A 25,170-nucleotide genomic window follows, 5' to 3' on the forward strand; every position below is an offset into this window, starting at 1 on the left:
TTTGGACTAGAAGACCTCCAATTCTGTTATTCTATTCTATCTATTCTCCTTAAAGTCATCATTGTTCGATATGTATGTGGATATACAAAACTACAAAACCTTAGACATATACCAACCATTCTCCTATCCTTCAAAATGTTACTGCAAAATGTATTTTAATATTCCCGGTATCTGATATCTTCACTGAATATCCTGTATTGAGGTGCCCTATTTGCAAAGTTGTCAATGGCCTAAAAGAATGAAAGGAGCAATGGAAACAGTACTTTAGAGACAGACTATTAGGGTTCAAATCATTTGTATGTTTATTTAACAGAATGCTTAGAATTCCATGCTGCAAAGTGTTTCAGTGGGAAAGTCCATGGAAATTTGGAATTCCTTCCCCAGCTGCTGAAACCACTCCATCTATCAACCCAATCAGGAATTGGAGTCAGTGTTGCCCTGGAAAGGAAACAATGAAAAGAAGTTATCAACATAGATTTTTCAGTAGTGTGTGTAATCGCTATGTTGTCTTTGACAATTGAGTGTGGCAATGCTCACATAACCATTTTCAAGAACAACTCTAAAAACAAAAAGCAACTTTTAGGGCACATCTTTATGAAAGTTCTTTTTGAGTGTTTTTGATCCCAATAACGAGCTCCAGTTTCTCCTATTGCTAGTACAGAACCTAGATTGCAAAGTACTTACCAGTGATTTTACATTCTTTTAGGCATTCTTCTTCAATTAAGAAGTTATTTTCATTCCCCCCACATCCACTATAAACAAACATTTTACAGGTCCCAGTTACTGTGTCGAAAAAAAAGCAAATAGTAGGTGTTGCGCATGATCCTAGTTTGGGGCGAAATGTACATTTCTCGGGAAATAGTACTGAAATTGAAAAGAGGTAAATAAGACAGACTGTCCTTTTTAAGGAAGTCTAGAAGATCATCACATAAAAATATATTGTGTTCAGACTCCAGAGTACAGGGTAACGTGTTTATCTTCAGGGGTGTCAAATTGGCGGCCCACGGGCCAGATACATCATGTGCAGGCCATGCCCATCACAGCTTCGCAAAGGGAAGACGTCACAATACATCACATAATGACAATGTGATGCAGGAGTTTGACACCCGTGATCTACTGGGAAACTAGATCCTGTGAAATCTGCTCCAAATGTCAGAAAAAGCGAAAACAATTTGCCTGCCTTAACATAGTGAGAACACCCAAATTTGCGTCATTGCCAATTGCCATTAGAAGCCATGTAAGTGCAGCCTGGCAGATAGCCCTCAAACAACTGAAGACCAGCTTGGCAGACACAAGTTTCTGTACCCCTAAGAAGAGGCAACAGGCCCCCATTCCTGAAATCAGCCTGCTGGGGTAGACTGAGAATATCATCAGGGAGAGGTTTCCTCCCATTGGCTTGAAGGTTAGAGCTTGTATTCCAACAGACAGAAGGAGTAAGCCTTTCTGGAGCTGGGCATTCAACGCTTGGAGGGGGCACCTGGAAGGGGGGGAGTGTCCATTCCCTTCCCCCCCTCTTCCAACCACTTCACATGGACCTTCCCTTCGCCCAGATTTAAGTATTTATACAGTCTACTTAGGGTGGGTTTCCAAAACTGAATTTTTATTGTCTTTCTATAGTGTAAAAAATTAGCACTCACCCTTCTCCTAGAAGAATGAAATATTATAGGAAATGTTAAAAAGGCAGAATATTATACCTCCCTGGATGAGAAAAGGAGAAACATGCTCTTGGAAAGCAGCCTCCGCCTTTGTTGATAGCCCCAGAAAGACTGGTGCCAACCTATCTACAAGACAAAAGGCTGGGCCAGCTTATCTACAAAACAAAAGACCTTCAACCTCAGGACATGCTAGGATTAGCCCTCACTAAAGATCCAAACTGGGACAAAGCCATTAAGCCCAATATTAATTGCCCAACACCCTTTCAGAGCACAGCCCTCTTCATTACATCATCACCCAGCAAGATTCAACAAAGCCTGGGACTCAAGTCAATCTGCAAAGTTACCCCTGCATGGTTCCATGGGAGTCTGACAACCAATCAGAATACCTGCCCTTACACAGGAACAGGAAGCTGCAAGGCAAGGTCCTCCCTCCCCCCTCTCTCCCTCCCTCCCTCCCTCCCTCCCTCCCTCCCTCCCTCCCTCCTCAAGTGCCAGGACCTCAAACCGTGTGGTCCCATCCACCATTAAACCATCTTTCCAAACAGCCTCCATGTTTCCAGTGTCTTTCTCCCCACTTGGAACTGAACTCAGATGGACATTTCTTCCAACAATTTAAACCAAGTAGGTCTCTATAACTCAACCATAGTGAAAGGAATCTTTGACCACCACATTACAAAAAAGATGTTGAGACTTTGAAAAAAAAGTACAAAGAAGAGCATCTAAGATGATAAAAGGCCTGGAGACTGAAAACATATGAAGAATGGTTGCAGGATTTGGGTTTGGCTAGTTACAGAAAAGAAGGACTAGGGGTAGCAGTATACCAGTATTTGAGAAGCCGCCAAAAAGAGAAGGGGGTCAATTTATTTTCAAAAGCACCAGAGGGCAGGACAAGGATGGAAAGTAATCAAGGAGAGAAGCAACCGGGAATTAAAGAGAAACTTCCTAACAGTGAGGACAATCAACCAGTGGCACAGAAGTTCAGAATGTTGCAGGGGCTTCATCACCAGAGGTTTTTAAGAAGAGACTGGACAGTCACTTTTCTGAAATTGTATAAGATCTCCTGCTTGAACAGGGGGCTGGACTAGAAGACCACCAAGGTCCCTTACAGCTCTATTGTGATTGTGACTCATGTGTTACTCCTTATTGATGTAGAAAAAATAGTAGCTGCAGGTTTTAGAAAGACTATATTTTTATATACTTGTGCACCAAGGGAAAGATTTTAATTTCTTCCTTACCATAACTTTGACATTCTCTTACACATTCTTCAAAAGTTAAGAAGTTATTGGCATTGCCCATACATCCACTATAAGTGAACATCATACACTGAGCACGTACGTGGTTGAAAAAGTAGCGAACAACAGGACTGTAGCACCATCCTAATTTAGGTTCATAGTAACATTTCGCAGGATAATTACCTGAAAGTGAAAACAAGAAAATAAGACAGATTGTCTCTTTTAAGGAAATCCAGAAATTCATATCATAAAAATGTACTGTATTCTGACTCCAGACCCCAGGCAACATGGATATTTGAACATCTACTGGAAAAGTAGATCCTGAGCAATCCACTCCAAACCTCAGAAAAAGTGAAAACACTTTGTCTGTCTAACATAGTGAGAACACTCAAATATGAATCATTGTCAACTGCCATTAGAAGCCCTGCAAGGAACTGAAGTTCAGCGTAATAGATGAAAGCTCATCTACCCCTAAGAAGAGTCATCAGACCCTCCCCTCCCGCCCCCCCATTTCTGAGATTCCAGACTTCTGGAAAGGATTGAGAAAGTGATTAGGGAGAGCTTTCATCCCACTTGCTTGAAAGTTAGGGCTTGTATTCCGGCAGATAGAGGAGAAACCCTTTCTGGAGCTGAGCATTCATCACTGGAAAGAGGGGCATCTGGAAATGGAGAGTTGGTGGGGCCATTCTTTTTTCTCCTCTTCCAAAAACATCTCATGTACCTTCTCTTCAACCAGATTTAAGCATTTTTGATGCCTGCTTAGAATTGGAAAATTAATATGCTGTTTGTTAACTCCTAAAGTTGTCAAGGTGAGGGAAGGGGGTACAGTGCATTTCACACATACGTTCGATTAGAGTCAGGTCTCAGATTACTGCAGCAGGCTTGGGATGGGTGCATCACATTGGGGAATGTGATTTATGACACAGACTGAGTGGAGTGGAGGAACAGTAGTAAAGTTCAGCTATAATTCAAACAAAACTCAGGTCTGACTGCAAAAAGGCCTTGCCTAACGGTGCTCCTAATAAATGAGTGCTCCTAGTTTTGTATTGAAACTTGTCTCGATACTCATGAGTCAATTAGGGCATTTTTAGGAAAACTGACAGTCAGCTTTTAAAATCTATTAAGATCACCAGGTCTCCTGAATCCTGGACTCTCCAATTGCTCCCCGATATGGGGGCTGCCTGGAGGGAAACTCAGGCAACCATGGCAGAGGGCAGCTATCCAAAGAGAGCCTGATTGCAGCTGGAGTGCAGCCTGACCTCAGACATCAAAGCAGAGATCGCGCACGAATGACATGAAAAAGCCACTGGACACGAAAGAGAGAAGTCAACCCGGCCTGAAACCACCGAGCCAATGGGGACCCACAGCAACACAGCGGGCCCTGAAACCCCCCCCCCTCAAAGTCCAGTGAAACTGGTGGTTTAAATCAATTGGTTCACATTACAAGCAGGAAAGTTAAGAGATCTCAGTGGCTGAGCTGTCAGGCAGCCCCCCCTTTAAAAGAGAGAGCTGCCAGACAGCCAAAAAACTCCTTATACAGGTCTACCAAATAAAGAGCTGTTGTATTAGCGGAGTGTCCTGCCTCTTCACTCGACCCACATCTAATATTATTCCTTGTTGACGTATAAAAAAAGAGCAGCTGTACGTTTTAGGAATAACATATTATTCATAGGAAACCTTATAAAAGGAAATGAAACAAAAATTCTACTCAGATTTAGTTTAACCTTTTTAAACTTTGTAGAATGTCCATTTCCCCAAAATTTGAATAATCCTGACATCCCACAATGGTTACTAAGGACTGACCAAAATACTGCAGAAAAGGGACTTTCATTCTTTTTGTTTCGGATGATCCAGTCCAGAAACTGACTTCCTAAAGTAAATCCCGTATATTAGGGGTCCCTCCAATATCAACTCTTGTTAATGTGATTGTATCTTGGAAGAGAAAGGAGCATTTTCAAACAGATTGCATGTAGGTATGAAGGGAAAAGAAACGTTTTATTTACCTACCTACAGAACAGGCATCCTGAAAGCAGAAAATGAGCAGTCCAAGAGCCAGCAGCATGCAGTTCGAATGTATCATAGTGGTGAAAGCAAATATCTGATGCAGAGTAGAGCCGTTTTATAAATTATCCAACAGTGAAGTACACGTAGTCATATGATTGGAACACCAAGGTGCACTTCCCTAAAATCTGAATAATGTTCAGATACGAAAATGGTTACTCCGAGGACCGACTGGGAATGCTACAGAACAATGATTTTATTAGGAGTCGATAAACGTCCAAGAGCCAGCAGCATGCAGTTCGAATGTATCATAGTGGTGAAAGCAAATATCTGATGCAGAGTAGAGCCGTTTTATAAATTATCCAACAGTGAAGTACACGTAGTCATATGATTGGAACACCAAGGTGCACTTCCCTAAAATCTGAATAATGTTCAGATACGAAAATGGTTACTCCGAGGACCGACTGGGAATGCTACAGAACAAGTGGTTCCGCCCCAAGCGACTTATGGACCCCTTGAGGTTCCAGACGGAGCTTGGGGTTATTCCTGACACTCTCGCCCACAATCCGGTAGAAACTCTGGTTGCTGCCTGGCACTCGGCAGCATCGGAGTCCCTTGACCGGATTGCGCCACTACGGCCACTCCGAGGTGGTGGATCCCGGAGGCCTCCTTGGTTCAGCGAGGAGCTCCGGGAGAGGAAATGCCGAAGGAGACGCCTAGAGCACCTGTGGAGGTCCGATAGATCCGAATCGAACTGAGCACTTTTAACAACCTGCACCAAGGAATACATCAGGGCACTTAGGGCAACAAAAAGAACATACATTGCCTCCTTGGTTGCGTCCGCCGAGTCCCGTCCAGCCGCCCTGTTTAGGGTAACCCGTTCCCTCTTAAATAAGAGGGATACGGGGGACCCCTTGCAGGGTAGGGCTGAAGACTATGCCCAATAATTTGGCTAGCATTCCATCACTCAGGCTGGGGGGCCAAATTTTACACCCCTCAGACAGGGTTCGCAACTTGGGAGTCCTCCTGGATCCACAGCTGACCTTTGATCACCACCTGTCGGCTGTGGCCAGGGGGGCATTCGCCCAGGTTCGCCTGGTGCGCCAGTTGCGACCCTACCTGAATCGGGAGGCACTCACAACAGTCACTCGCGCCCTCGTGACCTCTAGGCTGGAATACTGCAACGTGCTCTACATGGGGCTGCCCTTGAAGAGCATCCGGCGTCTTCAGCTAGTCCAGAATGCGGCCGCGCGAGTGATTGTGGGTGCACCTCGGTTCACCCACATAACAACTATCCTCCGCGAGCTGCACTGGCTACCTGTTGATCTCCGTGTGCGCTTCAAGGTGCTTCTTACCACCTATAAAGCCCTCCATGGTAGTGGATCTGGGTACTTGGGAGACCGCCTCCTGCCGATTACCTCCTCGAGACCGATTAGATCTCATAGATTGGGCCTCCTCCGAGTGCCATCTGCCAGCCAGTGCCGGCTGGCCACTACGCGGAGGAGAGCCTTTTCAGTGGCAGCTCCGACCCTCTGGAACGAGCTCCCCGTGGGGATCCGTACCCTCACCACCCTTCAGACCTTCCGCGCAGCCCTTAAGAACTGGCTATCCTGCCAGGCCTGGGGGTAGAGATTGATCTGCCCCCACCCGAATGTTGGATGAATGTTGTTTACTTTTTAATTATATGTAATGTTATATGTTATTGTCTGTATCCCCCTCCCTATGAGTTGTTAGCCGCCCTGAGTCCCCTCAGGGAAAAGGGCGGCCTATAAATAAACCAATTCAATTCAATTCAACAATGATTTTATTAGGAGTCGATAAACGTCCAAGAGCCAGCAGCATGCAGTTCGAATGTATCATAGTGGTGAAAGCAAATATCTGATGCAGAGTAGAGCCGTTTTATAAATTATCCAACAGTGAAGTACACCTAGTCATATGATTGGAACACCAAGGTGCACTTCCCTAAAATCTGAATAATGTTCAGATACGAAAATGGTTACTCCGAGGACCGACTGGGAATGCTACAGAACAATGATTTTATTAGGAGTCTTTAGAATGAGAGATCGACTTTTTATAAGTTTGTTGACTGTTGATGTAGCTGGAACAAAGAGGTCATACGTAGCAATCATGAGTACAGTTCCACTTGTCATCCATAAACAGGTCTACATAGAGCATGGCAAATAAGTAAGCAATTGTACCCTAATTAAATGAAGTCATGAGGAAAGGGATGCAAAGGAAAGAGATATCTTTCTGTCCTTGCAAACCACATTTGTTTTTATCAGCTCTATACTCTTCTGTACATTTACACAACAAAAGTTCTCATCTTTTTCTTTCCATGGTTTTGTCTAATCCAACCATGACTCTTAACTCTATGCCTTTCTCATGAACCATTTGCTTTTTTATCATTTACTTCTTTTGCAATTTATTTCCTCTACTTCACTGAATCGCCTTAATTTACTTCTGTATTCATTCCACAATACAAACTCTTGACCTTATCCCTTGTTGTTCTATCACACAAAGAGTTTACCCACGCCTTTCCCATCTGTTTAGCTTCCTGGGGTGTCCCAGCCAGGTGTCCCAACTTTCAGTTCCGTAGAGCAAAATAGGCAAAATCCTACTCTTATTACACTCACTTTCTCTTTTCATGACATATAAGGGAGCCCAAACTTCTTGTCTAACTTTCTATCAGCATTTGAATAGGTTAAAATGTGTCATCCCGTCTTTTGTACATTTTACCAGGTGCCATGGCCAGCTCGGCCTCTGATAAGGAGACCAAGAATGAACATCCCAGAAAACCTGGTTGAACTGCTGCCTGAGTTGCTGAAGGATGAGGATGTTGTGATGCCCAGAAAATAAGAGGTCCAAGCTGGTGCTGGTACTCTAAGGAGTCTGAGCAAGGACATTCTGAAAGGCTCTTCTCAAGAAAGAAGCCTCATTCTCCCAAATAAGCACCACTGGGGCTGCTTCTGTCTAAAAGTACAAGTCTCCCACCATCTCATTTTCACCACCTGATAAGTTAGGGCCAATCTCATTCCCACTTACAATTACATAACTTTCATCAGCTTTTCCCAAGTTCTAAAGGGAAACAGGTTGTGGGCTGCGAGCATGAAATTTCATTTTTCTTTCTTTGTTTGTTTAATTTCTATAGCAGTCCGTCTCAGCTAATTGATTCTGGGCAGAGAACTCTTCTAAAATGCATGTGTGTTGTTCCCCTCCACCACCACCCCCATCATAAATTCTCAAGATAACTAGTGACTAGTGGCTTCCCTCAATTATCTCCTCCCATTTACATGAAAGCTGCCCCTCCCTCGAGAATCTGGTTCACACTCACATCTTCTATGCCTGGTGTGGAAGGAGCAGATGCATTTCCCTTTACTCGGCCTCTTTCTCCTCATAAGGCTCCCTCCATCCCAGAGATGAACTCTTCCTGCTCATCTTGATTGTCACCTAACTCCTGCAAGGCCGGCAGTTGCCAAAGTCATATGGATTCATATATATTGGAAACATCACACGGATTATGGAGTGTTCACATCTATTCCTGCTTCCCAGAGTATTACATGTCCCAAATTTGTTGAAATGATCTGCAAGGACCTTCCCAAAGATGTGTTCCCTTTGTTTTTATGTCTTTTATGTACTTATCCCACCTTCTACCATTTCTGCATGTAATTTTGTTCCTTTGAAAATTTCAGTGTTTATGTTGTTCTGAAATTTTTTTTAAATTAATTTAAGTAACATCTTTATTTCAGTTAGAAATAAGAAAGTAGGATTACAGTGGATCTGCAGGTTGAACATTACCTGTCTACTGTGTCCTGGTTTCTCTCTGGTCTGTGCCTGACATAGAAGTCGCTGAGCTCTAATTGGCTGAGGAGAAACCAGCACCAGTACATAAGGAGCTGTCAAAGGCTGACAGCTGCTGCTTCTGTTGTAAGGCTGCATTGAGAGAAACAGGCAAGTCTGAAAGTACAAGTCTCCCACCATCTCATTTTCGTCACCTGAATCTCCCATTTACCATTACATAACTCTTTCCCCAAATTCTAAGGGGAAACAGGCTGTAGGCCGAAAACATAAAATTTTATTATTATTTTTTAATTTATTTGTTTAATATCTATAGCAGTCCATCTCTAATTGATTCTGGGCTGTGAACTCTTCTAAAACATATGTGTGTTGTTGCCCTTCCCACCCACCCCCACTCCCATAAATTCTCTAGATAACTAGTCCTTCCCATTATAATAACGTCAGGTGGGAAGGAAGGAAGGGTTTGTCCATAGATTTCGTTTAGACATTTTCTTTCAGAAACACCATCTCCCCCAAAATTTGAATTCTGCCCTCATCCCAAAATGTGCCTGTCCTCATGTACCTTTTATGAAAATGGAACAGTCCCCCAAACATTGTTCATATGGTTTTTCTAAAACTAAGGGGTGACAGGGAATAATGAAGAAAAGAGAGTCTTATTTCATGTGTCTCTGGTAAGGGAACAGTTTTCTAAAGTCAATCTAAAATGGGGAGAGCTTTCCACCATCTATTTAAGTCATTGTTTAGTGTGGAGGGAGGCCGTCTTGTATGTGGATATATAAAATTATATTATTCTCCTCACCACAGTAATTTGCGCGTGAGGGAGTTTCGTGTATTTATTTATTTTTTTATCTATCCCAGTTCCCGTGTACAAGCAGTCCTCAACTTACCACCACACTTCAGCTCAAAATGTAAGAGAGAAATTTGTTAAGTGAGTTTGCCCCGTTTTACGGCTTTTTTTGGCCACGTTTGTTAAGTGAATCCTGGCGTTCATTAAATTAATAACACGGTTATTAAGCGAATCTGGCTTCCCCGTTGACTTTGCTTGTCAGAAGGTTGTAAAATGTGTCAAGGGCACTGTAACAGTCATAAACGTGAGTCAGTGGTCAAGCATCCAAATGTAAATCACAGTGACCGTGAGGATGCTGCATTGGTCATAAGTCTGAATAATGGTCCTAAATCACTTTTTTCAGTGCCCTTGTAACTTTGAATGGTCACTAAGTGAACTGTTGTAAGTCGACGGCTACCTGTACATTGCTCTGCATCTGTTCCTCTTTGCGGACGTACAAAAAACAGTGGCTGTAGGTTTTAGGAAGAATATATTCATGGGAAGCTTATACCCGAAATTGTATGAAAGATTCTACTCGGATTTAGTTTTATACTGTGTCAGAATCTCCCGTTTCCCCCAACATTCGAATAATGCTCCCATCCCAAAATGGTTCCCTCAGAACTAAGGACTAACTGGGAATACTGCAGAAAAGGAAGTTTCATCCTGTGTGTTTTGGATGATTCATTCCGGAAAATGGCAAAAATAGTGAATGACATATTCTGGTGGCCTCTCCAACACCAAGAGTGTTGTTAAGGTGATCATATCTTGGAAGGGAAAGGGTGCATTTGCAAGCAGATTGCACATAGGTATGGAGCAGTGGTGGGTTCCGGATCCCGGTGCAACCTGGACGGTGTAACGGGGCCGGGCGTCCACCACATGAACATGCACACACATGCGCAGCGCACACATGCATACTTACCACCCACGACACTCTGCGACGCCTCCACGATGCTCAAGCTGCTCGGCGGAGCGTCGCACAGGTGCCATACACGCCGTGTGCAGAAGCCCCCAAAACCTCAAATACCGGTAAAGAGGGCAGGCGGGTGGGCCCTCCGGAACACCATACCGGAACAGTACCTGGTGCTCCCGGCAGGCACCGGTATGCCCATACTGGGGCGTACCGGTCGTAACCCACCACTGGTGTGGAGGAAAAAGAAAGGTCTTATCTCCCTATCTCTAGAAGAGACATCCTGAAAGCAGCAAATGTCCAAAAGTGAGGAGCATGCAGTTTGAGTGCTCAAAGCAAGAATCTGATTTCGAGTTGAGCCATATTATAGATGGCACATGTTGACAGAAATATCCATCTGGTTCAGTTTCAGGCCAGGAGAAAGACACTGGAAACATGGAGGCTGATTGGAAAGATGGTTTAATAATGAAGCGGAACGATCAACCACATGGTCCTGGTGCAGCTGACCACCTGGAGTTGAGAGAGCGGGGTATGTATGCCCTCTCTTGGGCTTTGAACTTGAACTTCCTGTTCTTGTGCAAGAACGTGTGTCCTATTGGTTGTTGTAGGGGTCATAGCTAACTGTAACTTGGCTGAGTCGCAGGTTTGGTTGAAGTTTGCTAGTTGATGCAATGTTCCCAGGTGATTGTGTCATGTGGTGAGCTCTGCTGCTAGATGGGTTAATCCTATTATGTCCTTGAGGGTCATGTCTTAATCCCATCACCTTGGAGTTGGAGGTCTTTTGTCTTGTAGATAGGCTGCTCCAGTCTTTCTTAATGGTCACCAAGTACCTGCTGGGGCCAGGGAGTTGCTTTCTGTCTTTAAAACATGTTTCTCCTTTAGGGAAATATAATATTCTGCCTTTTTAATATTTCTCAAAATATTATATTCTTCTAGGAGAGGAGGTCTTCCCTCACGCAATAGGGAAGTAGACCTGGGCAGTCATGTAATTGAAACAAGGAAGTCATACCTAGTAGGGACCCTGAGTACAAGTCCATCAATCATACATAAACAGTGCTATATAGAGTGTAGCAAATGAGTTAGGAATTGTACCTGAATTAAATTGAAGGAATGAGGAAAGTGATAAAAAGGAAAGAGCTAGAATGACTCTTCACCACCTCCCCTCACGGTCTGTATCTTTCTATTCCTGCAAACCAATGTTCTTTTTACCACCTCCATATTCCGATCTCATCTTTCTTTCCAGAGTCTCATGTAACCATAACTAACTCTTTGCCTGCCTCATTATTAACAATTCGCTTTTTCTTCATGCATTTGCTTAACAATGTGTTTGCCATAAATTAACTCTACTAGACTTTTGGTATTTTGTATTCATTATGCCCTACGCACTCTCCCCACTATGTCTTTTCTTGGTTTACCATACAAATGATTTAGCCACCTCTTTTCCAATTGTTGGAAGAAATAACTACCTTGTTAAGTTCCAAGCTGGGAGAAAGACGGGAAAGCATGGAGGCTGATTGGAAAGATGGTTTATTCATGAAGCAGAACCACATGTGATTCTGGGCAGCTGACAAAATGGAGTTGAGAGTGGGTAGGTTTTTATACCTTCTTTGGGCTTTGTATTTGAGCTTCCTGTTTCTGTGCAAGAACACATCTTTTAATATTCTATTGGCCATTGTCAGATTCCTATGGGGTCATGTAGGGGTGATATAGGGGTCATAGCTGGCTCAATAGGCAAAAGAGGAAATACCAATCCTAGGTGCTTGTCTGAGCGAATCTGGTCAACCTCTGGCTAATTGTTCATCTGAGTTACCAGGTGAAGTTTGGACTGCTCTGGGGGTGGTGCAAACAAGTGGTTGTGTTCTGAAAGCGTGTTGGATAATTTCTATTGTGCCTAATGGTTTTCATCCTTTATTGAATCTTGGGTGAGGGGCTGCTTCTAATCCTATCATTTTGTTTTGCTGAAGGAGTTTCAAAATTTCCTGAACTTTTCCCCTCCATTCACAGTGGAGCTGCTTCTGCCTGTCCCTTTAAGGTAATCCCTGGGAGTGAAGGGCCAGAAGGGATGATAAAGAGAGCAGCAGCTCCACTGTGATGGAATGAGAAACGTTTGGATTCTGTCTGCTTCATATGACCGTTGAATTCTGTGGCAGAGAGAATCCAAATGTTTCTCCCTCCATTCACAGTGGAGCTACTGGTACTCATCCCAAAATGTGCCTGTCCTCATGTACCTATATACCTTTTATGAAAATAGAACAGTCCTCCAAGCATTGTTCATATGGTTATCCCAAAATTAAGGGGTGACAGGGAATAATGCGGAAAAGAGAGTCTTATTTCATGTGTCTCTGGTAAGGGAACAGTTTTCTAAAGTCAATCTAAAATGGGGAGAGCTTTCCACCATTTAAGTCATTGTTTAGTGTGGAGGGAGGCTATCTTGTATGTGGATGTACAAAACTCTGCCTTCAGTTGGAAAAGGTGCCTAAATTTGGGTTAGAGGCAACCCAAAAGTGAACCAGTCCGAATAACCACGAAGTGATGTTGAAAACAAATGTCTGGTGCTCAGTCAAGCCACTTTTTATATGCACAATATGAAATGGAGCTGAACTTTTATGCAATTACAATCATGAGTTGATATGTAGGGATTTTAATTAAAGTTCTGCTATAATTACATACCTCCATACTGGTTAAATAGTGCTAAATAAAACAAGGACTAAGAAATGTTGCATTTACTAAATTGAAGGCATAGGGAAAAAGTTAGAAACTCTTCTACATCCTTTGCAACCTTAAACATACGCCAACCATTCTCACTATCCTTCAACCATAGGATAGAGTTCCTGACTGACATATCTCAAAAGGGCTGACTGAGAGAGGAAGGCCAACCAAATATTCCTACCGGATCAGACGGTCAACATTCTCTGTAATCAAGATGAATGTCTTGCCAAAAATACTCTATTTATTTCAAACGGCACCAGTCAAATTAGGAGAAAAATGTTATAACGATTTGGATAAAATGGTACGAAATTTTGTGTGGAATGGCAAAAAGCCTAGAATAAAATATAAGCATCTTCAAGATAAAAGAGCGCAAGGTGGAATGGGCCTACCGGAATGGAAAGCATATCATCAAGCAGCAACAACAATGTGGATAAAAGAGTGGGTAATGTTAACCAACAAAAGAATCCTAACGATAGAGGGCCACGACTTGCAATGGGGGTGGCACAATTACTTATGGTGTGAGGGAAATAAAGTCCACAATTATTTTAGAAGACACCATTTAAGAGAGGTACTGATTAAGGATTGGCTGGAAATTAGAAGGAAATTCTATATCCAACTACCCAAATGGATATCCCCGACGGAAGCCCTGATATACCCAAATTTGATAAATTTTGATAAAAATGTTATTTACAAACAGCTGTTAGATGAGCAAAATAGACTAAATTCCAGGGAAAATTTGGCTGAAATGGGAATAAATATTGATTGGTGGCCATACTTTCAAATACAAAATAAATACAAATCAGATCTAGCACAATTTGGCTTTCAGGACAAGGACCAGGAATTGGATAAAATCTTAACAGGACCAGACGAGAAATTAATCTCGAAAATATATAACTGCTTGCTGATCCGAAAAATGGAAGCAGAAAGAGTAAAAGAAGTCATGGTAACCTGGGCCCAGAATATCGGCCACACAATTGACCTGGATGACTGGGAAAGGGTATGGGAGTGGAACCTGAAATTAACGAAATCGCCGGCCTATAAAGAAAATATATACAAAATGTTCTACCGCTGGCATCTCCCTCCGACAAGACTGGCAAAAATTTCCTCAAAATTATCGGCCAAATGCTGGAAATGCAAAACAACACTGGGCACGTACTACCACATGTGGTGGACGTGTCCGGTGGCTAAGACATATTGGAAGCGAACGCTAAGATGGCTGAATGAAATCATGTCAATTAAATTAAGTCTTAAGCTGGAAATGTTTCTTTTAGGGATAACAGATCAAAAAATATGTAAAACCAATCAATACCTTCTCGTCCACATCTTGACGGCGGCAAGGATCGCTTACGTGCCGTGCTGGAAGAGTGAAAATGCCCCCACTAGCACAATGGTGATGAACAAAATCTTAGAATTAGCAGAAATGAACAGATTGACAATGCGGATTAACGATAAAGAAGACACAGACTTTTACAAAGTCTGGGAGAAATTGTACAAATGGCTTGATGAGACAGTGAGGATTCAGATATAAAAGGAGATAGCTGACTAACTTAAAATGATCTAAGCAACAACTCAAATAAACAATACACAAAGACAGAGGGACAAATGAGAGTAGAAATGTATTAGAGGTGAGAATTCACCGTTGAGTAATACCATTAGACCACAACGTTGGAAAAACTTGAAAAGCTGATAGGTAATCCGTTATAACTACCTGCATGGAATTAGCAACCTAGTCTCATACTAGGTAAGGCGAGATGAGCTATGGGAGATGAAAATATGTAAAGAGCTTTATCTATTTTTGTATCTTGTATTTTGTAAATCTTGCCTTTTTTTATATAACTTTCAAATAAGGGGAAAAAAAAGAGAGAGAACCAGGTCATCCCCTGAAGAGGAGAATATGTAAACACAACAACAGATAGAGTGGATGGAGGGAGGAGTAGAAGGAAAGATAGGAAGGAGAGGAATAGGAGAAAGGGAAAGGCAGAGGAAGAATGGGAGGGAATGTAAGAGTAGGAAAGAGGGGAGGAATGGGAAGAAGAGGGGAAGGGTAAAGGGGAGGAAGGGGAAGGAGAGAAGGGAAAGGAGAGAAGGAAGGAAGGAAGGAGAGAAGAAAGAGAAGAAAGGGGGGTAGGAAGGAGGGAGGGAAGGAGAGGAGAGAAGAAAGGAGGGAAGGAAGGAGAGAAGGAAGGAGGGAATGTAGGAGAGAAGGAAGGGGGAAGGAAGGAGGAAAGGAAGGGGGAAAGGAAGAGAAGGAGAAAAGAAAGGAGGGAAGGAAAGAAGGAGGGAAGGGGAAGGAGGGAGGGAAGGAAGGGGAGTAGGAGAGAAGAAACGAGGGAAGGAAAGAGGGAGGGAAGAAGAAGTAGGACCGCTGTAAGATAAGATGGATCTATAGGATGTTAAAAAAGCAATCTTCAAGTATATTGTCAACGGTAAGGAAAAATTGTTATAAATACATATTATTAATAACAGTTATGAGATCATATAATTGTGAATGTATATATGAAATTGATAAAATTAAAATAATAATAAAACAAAAAAAACAAAAAAAAACATTCTCTGTTACTGCAAAATGTATTTTAATATTCCCGGTATCTCATAAATTCACTGAATATTCTGTATTTGGGTGTCCTGATTGCAATCTTGTCAATGGCCTAAAAGAGTGAAAGGAGCAATGGAAACAGTACTTTACAGACAGACTATTGTGGGGGTCAAAGCATTTGTATGTTTATTTAAGAGAATGCTTAGAATTTAATGCATGCAAAGTGTTTCAGTGGGAGAGTCCATGGAAGTTTAGATTCCTTCCCCAGCTGTTGAATCCACTCCATCTATCAATCCAATTAGGAATTGGGGTAGGGAATGACCTGGAAAGGAGACAAATGAAAAGAAGTTGTCAACAGTAGATTTTTCAGTAGTGTGTGTAATCGCTATATGATCCTCTTTGACAATTGAGTGTGGAAATGCTCACATAACCATTTTCAAGGAAAATTGTAAAAACAAAAAGCTACTTTTAGGGCATTTCTTTATGAAAGTTCTTTTCATGTTTTTAACTTTCTAAATGTTTACTGATTGAGCCCAATAATGAGCTCCAGTTTCACCTATTACTAGTAGAGAACCTAGATTGCAAAACTTCCTTACCTTCCTTTTACAATCTTTTAGGCATTCTTCTTCACTTAAATAGTTGTTTTCATTCCCTCCACATCCACTAAAAACGAAATCCATGCATGTCCCAGTTATGATGTCAAAAAAAAAGCGTGTAGTAGGGGTTGAACATCCTCCTATTTGGGGGCGAAGTTTACATTTCTCAGGAAGGTGAACTGAAAGTGGAAAGAAGAAAATAAGGCATACTGTCTATTTTAAGGAAATCCAGAATATCATTGCATAAAAATATATTATGTTCTGACTCCAGAGTACAGGGCAATGTGAATATTTGACCATTTATTGGAAAGATAGATCCTGAGCAATCTGCTCCAACCATCAGAAAAAATGAAAACAATTTGCCTGCCATTACATATTGAAAACACCCAAATTTCTATCATCACCAATTTCCATTAGAAGCCCTGCAAGTAATTGAAGTACAGCCTGGCAGATACAAGCCGCTGTACACCTAAGAAGAGGCAGCACCCTACTCCTGATATCAGCCTGCTCAGTCGGACTGAGAAGATCATCAGGGAGATGTTTCCTGTCATTTGCTTGAAGGTTGGGGCTTGTACTCCAGCAGACAGGAGGAGAAACCCCTTCTGGAGCTGGGCATTCAACACTTGGAGGAGGGGCACCTGGAAGTTGGGGAATGGGTGTCCATTTCCTTTCCTCCTTTTCAAACACTTCACTTGGACCTTCTCTTCAACCAGGTTTAAGGATTTGCAGAGTCTAGGGTGGGTTTCCAAAACCGACTTTTTATTTATTTATTTATTATAATTTGTCAAGCAAAAACAAGAACAAGAATAAAATGAATAAAAATACAATGACAAGGACGATAGGCACATTTTATTGTCTTTCTATAAAGATTGGAACCAGTTTAACTAATTTAACTCATTAGTTATTATGGACCCCTCACAAACAAAGGGTAATAGCAGACGCTGTGGAAATAGGATAATTAAGGAGAGTTGCCAGGATAGTCAAAAAATGCCAGGCCTATTAGAGACAGTGAGCCAGACAAATTCTCAAAAGTGAATAATTAGGGGGGGGGGGGGGGGGTTGTCCCAGTCTATGACCAGATCCACAGACATGGAAGTCTCATTCCCACACTGTAAGAAAATTCATTGGCACTTGAATGCAGAATAGCAGGATCTTGACAAAAAACATTTTCATGCTTTAATAGTATTTAATTCATTTTCTTTCATGAAGCATTGCAAAGCAATATGGACAAACAAAAACATCTCCAGTCATTACATTACATGTTAGAGCTGACATTTCCTGTGAGGAATATATAATTTCCTTTCATTTTCCAGTATTGAGCTTAATCCTCTTTATCAATTGAGTGCAGAAATCATCACGGAACTCTTTGCAAGAAAAAACAAGGAACCTGCTTTTATGTATTAATTTATTTTTTAGCATTTTAAAATATCTTACAATTTTGTTGAATGTGTTCCCTAATAAGTTCCTGTCCCCAGTCCAGAGCCTGGATTGCATTACTGAGATCAAAGTAACTTTAGGACTAAAAAAAATTCAGATCAACGATTGACGGACAAGACTAAAATGCACTTTGTTTTAATGTTGTGCCAAGGAAAAGATTAAAATTTCTTCCTTACTAGAATTTTGACATGTAGCTCTGCACTCATACCAATTTGCAAAGTTGTTTTGATTTGCTCCACATCCACCAAAAGTGAATTGTTCACAGTCCTGATTTGCTGTGTTGTAATAAAAACGAGTAATTGAAGATGTGCACCGTCCTAGTTCTTTGGGAAGTTTACAAAACTCTGGAGTGTCACCTTAAAATGGAAAGAAAAAAAGAAAACAGACAAGGAAACCCATAAGATCACTGCGTGAAAATACTGAAAAACTAGATCCTGAGCAATCTGCTTCAAATGTCAGAAAAAGTGAAAACTAACATGCTGAGAACACTAAAATTTGAGTCATTGCCAATTGCCATTAGAAGCCCACAAATAACTGAAGCTTGACAGCGCAGCTATTGTAACCCTAAAAAGAGGCATCAGGCTCCCAATCCTGAAATTCCAGGCTTCTGGGATGGGCTGAGAGGTTTCCTCCCATTTGCTTGAAGGTTAGGGCTTGTATTCCAGACAGAACGACAAAACCATTCTGGAGCTGGCATTCAACACTTGAAGGAGGGGCATCTGAAAGAGGAGGGGTGGATGTCCATTTCCTTTCCTCCTCTTCCAAAGACATCACATGGACCTTCTCTTCATCCAGGTTTAAATATTTATGGCATCTGCTTAGTTTTTGAAAATTCATATATTATTCATTTTCCAGTTCCCAAGTACATTGCGCTGCATGTTAGTATGGGACCTTGGAGTCTTAGTGGACGATCACTTAAGCATGAGCCAGCAGTGTTTGGCAGCAGCCAAAAAAGCTAATACAATCCTTGGTTGTATAAACAGAGGCATAGAATCAAAATCATGTGAAGTATTAGTATCGCTTTATATAAGCCTTAGTAAGACCACATCTGGAATACTGCAGCCAGTTTTGGTCACCACATTACAAAAAAGATGTTGAGACTTTGAAAAAAAAAGTACTAAGAAGAGCAACTAAGATGATAAAAGGCCTGGAGACTGAAAACATATGAAGAATGGTTGCAGGATTTGGGTTTGGCTAGTTACAGAAAAGAAGGACTAGGGGTAGCAGTATACCAGTATTTGAGAAGCCGCCAAAAAGAGAAGGAGGTCAATTTATTTTCAAAAGCACCAGAGGGCAGGACAAGGATGGAAAGTAATCAAGGAGAGAAGCAACCTCGAATTAAAGAGAAACTTCCTAACAGTGAGGACAATTAACCAGTGGCACAGAAGTTCAGAATGTTGCAGGAGCTTCATCACCAGAGGTTTTTAAGAAGAGACTGGACAGTCACTTTTCTGAAATTGTATAAGATCTCCTGCTTGAACAGGGGTCTGGACTAGAAGACCACCAAGGTCCCTTACAGCTCTATTGTGATTGTGACTCATGTGTTACTCCTTATTGATGTAGAAAAAATAGTAGCTGCAGGTTTTAGAAAGACTATATTTTTATATACTTGTGCACCAAGGGAAAGATTTTAATTTCTTCCTTACCATAACTTTGACATTCTCTTACACATTCTTCAAAAGTTAAGAAGTTATTGGCATTGCCCATACATCCACTATAAGTGAACATCATACAGTGAGCACGTACGTGGTGGAAAAAGTAGCGAACAACAGGACTGTAGCACCATCCTATTTTAGGTTCATAGTAACATTTCGTAGGATAATTACCTGAAAGTGAAAACAAGAAAATAAGACAGATTGTCTCTTTTAAGGAAATCCAGAAATTCATATCATAAAAATGTACTGTATTCTGACTCCAGACCCCAGGCAACATGGATATTTGAACATCTACTGGAAAAGTAGATCCTGAGCAATCCACTCCAAACCTCAGAAAAAGTGAAAACACTTTGTCTGTCTAACATAGTGAGAACACTCAAATATGAATCATTGTCAACTGCCATTAGAAGCCCTGCAAGGAACTGAAGTTCAGCGTAATAGATGAAAGCTCATCTACCCCTAAGAAGAGTCATCAGACCCTCCCCTCCCGCCCCCCATTTCTGAGATTCCAGACTTCTGGAAAGGATTGAGAAAGTGATTAGGGAGAGCTTTCATCCCACTTGCTTGAAAGTTAGGGCTTGTATTCCGGCAGATAGAGGAGAAACCCTTTCTGGAGCTGAGCATTCATCACTGGAAAGAGGGGCATCTGGAAATGGAGAGTTGGTGGGGCCATTCTTTTTTCTCCTCTTCCAAAAACATCTCATGTACCTTCTCTTCAACCAGATTTAAGCATTTTTGATGCCTGCTTAGAATTGGAAAATTAATATGCTGTTTGTTAACTCCTAAAGTTGTCAAGGTGAGGGAAGGGGGTACAGTGCATTTCACACATACGTTCGATTAGAGTCAGGTCTCAGATTACTGCAGCAGGCTTGGGATGGGTGCATCACATTGGGGAATGTGATTTATGACACAGACTGAGGGGAGTGGAGGAACAGTAGTAAAGTTCAGCTATAATTCAAACAAAACTCAGGTCTGACTGCAAAAAGGCCTTGCCTAACGGTGCTCCTAATAAATGAGTGCTCCTAGTTTTGTATTGAAACTTGTCTCGATACTCATGAGTCAATTAGGGCATTTTTAGGAAAACTGACAGTCAGCTTTTAAAATCTATTAAGATCACCAGGTCTCCTGAATCCTGGACTCTCCAATTGCTCCCCGATATGGGGGCTGCCTGGAGGGAAACTCAGGCAACCATGGCAGAGGGCAGCTATCCAAAGAGAGCCTGATTGCAGCTGGAGTGCAGCCTGACCTCAGACATCAAAGCAGAGATCGCGCACGAATGACATGAAAAAGCCACTGGACACGAAAGAGAGAAGTCAACCCGGCCTGAAACCACCGAGCCAATGGGGACCCACAGCAACACAGCGGGCCCTGAAACCACCACCCCCCTCAAAGTCCAGTGAAACTGGTGGTTTAAATCAATTGGTTCACATTACAAGCAGGAAAGTTAAGAGATCTCAGTGGCTGAGCTGTCAGGCAGCCCCCCCTTTAAAAGAGAGAGCTGCCAGACAGCCAAAAAACTCCTTATACAGGTCTACCAAATAAAGAGCTGTTGTATTAGCGGAGTGTCCTGCCTCTTCACTCGACCCACATCTAATATTATTCCTTGTTGACGTATAAAAAAAGAGCAGCTGTACGTTTTAGGAATAACATATTATTCATAGGAAACCTTATAAAAGGAAATGAAACAAAAATTCTACTCAGATTTAGTTTAACCTTTTTAAACTTTGTAGAATGTCCATTTCCCCAAAATTTGAATAATCCTGACATCCCACAATGGTTACTAAGGACTGACCAAAATACTGCAGAAAAGGGACTTTCATTCTTTTTGTTTCGGATGATCCAGTCCAGAAACTGGCTTCCTAAAGTAAATCCCGTATATTAGGGGTCCCTCCAATATCAACTCTTGTTAATGTGATTGTATCTTGGAACAGAAAGGAGCATTTTCAAACAGATTGCATGTAGGTATGAAGGGAAAAGAAACGTTTTATTTACCTACCTACAGAACAGGCATCCTGAAAGCAGAAAATGAGCAGTCCAAGAGCCAGCAGCATGCAGTTCGAATGTATCATAGTGGTGAAAGCAAATATCTGATGCAGAGTAGAGCCGTTTTATAAATTATCCAACAGTGAAGTACACGTAGTCATATGATTGGAACACCAAGGTGCACTTCCCTAAAATCTGAATAATGTTCAGATACGAAAATGGTTACTCCGAGGACCGACTGGGAATGCTACAGAACAATGATTTTATTAGGAGTCGATAAACGTCCAAGAGCCAGCAGCATGCAGTTCGAATGTATCATAGTGGTGAAAGCAAATATCTGATGCAGAGTAGAGCCGTTTTATAAATTATCCAACAGTGAAGTACATGTAGTCATATGATTGGAACACCAAGGTGCACTTCCCTAAAATCTGAATAATGTTCAGATACGAAAATGGTTACTCCGAGAACCGACTGGGAATGCTACAGAACAAGTGGTTCCGCCCCAAGCGACTTATGGACCCCTTGAGGTTCCAGACGGAGCTTGGGGTTATTCCTGACACTCTCGCCCACAATCCGGTAGAAACTCTGGTTGCTGCCTGGCACTCGGCAGCATCGGAGTCCCTTGACCGGATTGCGCCACTACGGCCACTCCGAGGTGGTGGATCCCGGAGGCCTCCTTGGTTCACCGAGGAGCTCCGGGAGAGGAAACGCCGAAGGAGATGCCTAGAGCACCTGTGGAGGTCCGATAGATCCGAATCGAACCGAGCACTTTTAACAACCTGCACCAAGGAATACATCAGGGCACTTAGGGCAACAAAAAGAACATACATTGCCTCCTTGGTTGCGTCCGCCAAGTCCCGTCCAGCCGCCCTGTTTAGGGTAACCCGTTCCCTCTTAAATAAGAGGGATACGGGGGACCCCTTGCAGGGTAGGGCTGAAGACTACGCCCAGTTCTTGGCGGACAAAGTTGCTCGGTTTCGGTCGGATCTGGACTCCACCCTTGCAGACCCAGCCGAGGCACGAGTGGACGACTTGGTAGACCAGCGCTGGGTTGAGTTTCAGGACGTTACCCCCGGGGACGTGGACAAGGCCATGAGGGCTGTGAGTGCCTCCACCTGTGTACTGGACCCGTGTCCCTCCTGGCTGGTAGCTAACAGCAGGGAGGTGACACGGAGCTGGATCCAAGCGGTTATTACCGCCTCGCTTCGGGAGGGGCACTTCCCCGCCGCACTTAAAACGGCGGTGGTGAGACCCCTCCTGAAGAAACCATCCCTGGATCCAGCTGTACTTAACAACTATCGTCCAGTCTCCAACCTCCCCTTTATTGGGAAGGTTGTTGAGAAGGTGGTGGCCTACCAGCTTCAGCGGTCCTTGGAGGAAGCCGATTACCTGGACCCCTTCCAGTCCGGCTTCAGACCTGGTTGCAGCACAGAAACTGCTTTGGTCGCATTGACCGATGATCTCTGGAGAGCCAGGGATGGAGATCATCCCTCCATCTTGGTTCTTCTTGACCTCTCAGCGGCTTTCGATACCATCGACCATGGTATCCTTCTGCGACGACTGCGGGAGGTGGGGGTGGGAGGCACTGTTCTGCAGTGGTTCTCCTCCTACCTCTCGGACAGGTCGCAGTCGGTGTTGGTCGGGGGACAGAGATCGACCATGAGGCCCCTAACATATGGGGCGCCTCAGGGGTCGGTCCTGTCCCCCGTACTATTTAACATCTACATGAAACCGCTGGGCGAGATCATTCGGAGGCACGGGATAAGATACCATCAATATGCGGACGATACACAGCTGTATCTGTCCGCCCCGTGCCAACTCAATGAAGCGGTGGACGTGATGAACCAGGGTCTCGAGGCCGTTAGAGACTGGATGCGGGCTAACAAGCTTGTACTCAACCCAGAAAAGACCGAGTGGCTGTTGTGTTTCCCTCCCAATAATTTGGCTAGCATTCCATCACTCAGGCTGGGGGGCCAAATTTTACACCCCTCAGACAGGGTTCGCAACTTGGGAGTCCTCCTGGATCCACAGCTGACCTTTGATCACCACCTGTCGGCTGTGGCCAGGGGGGCATTCGCCCAGGTTCGCCTGGTGCGCCAGTTGCGACCCTACCTGAATCGGGAGGCACTCACAACAGTCACTCGCGCCCTCGTGACCTCTAGGCTGGAATACTGCAACGTGCTCTACATGGGGCTGCCCTTGAAGAGCATCCGGCGTCTTCAGCTAGTCCAGAATGCGGCCGCGCGAGTGATTGTGGGTGCACCTCGGTTCACCCACATAACAACTATCCTCCGCGAGCTGCACTGGCTACCTGTTGATCTCCGTGTGCGCTTCAAGGTGCTTCTTACCACCTATAAAGCCCTCCATGGTAGTGGATCTGGGTACTTGGGAGACCGCCTCCTGCCGATTACCTCCTCGAGACCGATTAGATCTCATAGATTGGGCCTCCTCCGAGTGCCATCTGCCAGCCAGTGCCGGCTGGCCACTACGCGGAGGAGAGCCTTTTCAGTGGCAGCTCCGACCCTCTGGAACGAGCTCCCCGTGGGGATCCGTACCCTCACCACCCTTCAGACCTTCCGCGCAGCCCTTAAGAACTGGCTATCCTGCCAGGCCTGGGGGTAGAGATTGATCTGCCCCCACCCGAATGTTGGATGAATGTTGTTTACTTTTTAATTATATGTAATGTTATATGTTATTGTCTGTATCCCCCTCCCTATGAGTTGTTAGCCGCCCTGAGTCCCCTCAGGGAAAAGGGCGGCCTATAAATAAACCAATTCAATTCAATTCAACAATGATTTTATTAGGAGTCGATAAACGTCCAAGAGCCAGCAGCATGCAGTTCGAATGTATCATAGTGGTGAAAGCAAATATCTGATGCAGAGTAGAGCCGTTTTATAAATTATCCAACAGTGAAGTACACGTAGTCATATGATTGGAACACCAAGGTGCACTTCCCTAAAATCTGAATAATGTTCAGATACGAAAATGGTTACTCCGAGGACCGACTGGGAATGCTACAGAACAATGATTTTATTAGGAGTCGATAAACGTCTTTAGAATGAGAGATCGACTTTTTATAAGTTTGTTGACTGTTGATGTAGCTGGAAGAAAGAGGTCATACGTAGCAATCATGAGTACAGTTCCACTTGTCATCCATAAACAGGTCTACATAGAGCATGGCAAATAAGTAAGCAATTGTACCCTAATTAAATGAAGTCATGAGGAAAGGGATGCAAAGGAAAGAGATATCTTTCTGTCCTTGCAAACCACATTTGTTTTTATCAGCTCTATACTCTTCTGTACATTTACACAACAAAAGTTCTCATCTTTTTCTTTCCATGGTTTTGTCTAATCCAACCATGACTCTTAACTCTATGCCTTTCTCATGAACCATTTGCTTTTTTATCATTTACTTCTTTTGCAATTTATTTCCTCTACTTCACTGAATCGCCTTAATTTACTTCTGTATTCATTCCACAATACAAACTCTTGACCTTATCCCTTGTTGTTCTATCACACAAAGAGTTTACCCACGCCTTTCCCATCTGTTTAGCTTCCTGGGGTGTCCCAGCCAGGTGTCCCAACTTTCAGTTCCGTAGAGCAAAATAGGCAAAATCCTACTCTTATTACACTCACTTTCTCTTTTCATGACATATAAGGGAGCCCAAACTTCTTGTCTAACTTTCTATCAGCATTTGAATAGGTTAAAATGTGTCATCCCGTCTTTTGTACATTTTACCAGGTGCCATGGCCAGCTCGGCCTCTGATAAGGAGACCAAGAATGAACATCCCAGAAAACCTGGTTGAACTGCTGCCTGAGTTGCTGAAGGATGAGGAT

General features: G+C 43.1%; 1 protein-coding gene across 1 annotated transcript; it reads right to left on the minus strand.

Moving 5' to 3' along the window:
• Positions 1 to 280: 280 nt before the first annotated feature.
• LOC116516492 (PI-actitoxin-Afv2a-like) lies at positions 281 to 5,305 on the minus strand. Its single transcript, XM_032229004.1, has 3 exons — positions 4,895 to 5,305; positions 2,891 to 3,070; positions 281 to 438 (listed from the first exon to the last, which is right to left on the minus strand). The coding sequence occupies exons 1-3, from the start codon at positions 4,965 to 4,967 to the stop codon at positions 428 to 430; spliced, it is 264 nt and encodes an 87-aa protein (XP_032084895.1). The 5' UTR covers positions 4,968 to 5,305; the 3' UTR covers positions 281 to 427.
• Between the last annotated feature and the right edge of the window lie 19,865 nt (positions 5,306 to 25,170).

This window comes from Thamnophis elegans, chromosome 13, assembly GCF_009769535.1.
Source record: "Thamnophis elegans isolate rThaEle1 chromosome 13, rThaEle1.pri, whole genome shotgun sequence".
Classification (NCBI taxonomy): domain Eukaryota; kingdom Metazoa; phylum Chordata; class Lepidosauria; order Squamata; family Colubridae; genus Thamnophis; species Thamnophis elegans.

Coding starts and splice junctions, on each gene's coding strand:
- LOC116516492 (XM_032229004.1), bottom strand. CDS start 4,967: ATGATACATTCGAACTGCATGCTGCTGGCTCTTGGACTGCTCATTTTC. Junction 3,071..4,894: donor TCAGGATGCCTGTTCTGTAG/GTAGGTAAATAA, acceptor TTTCACTTTCAG/GTAATTATCCTGCGAAATGT.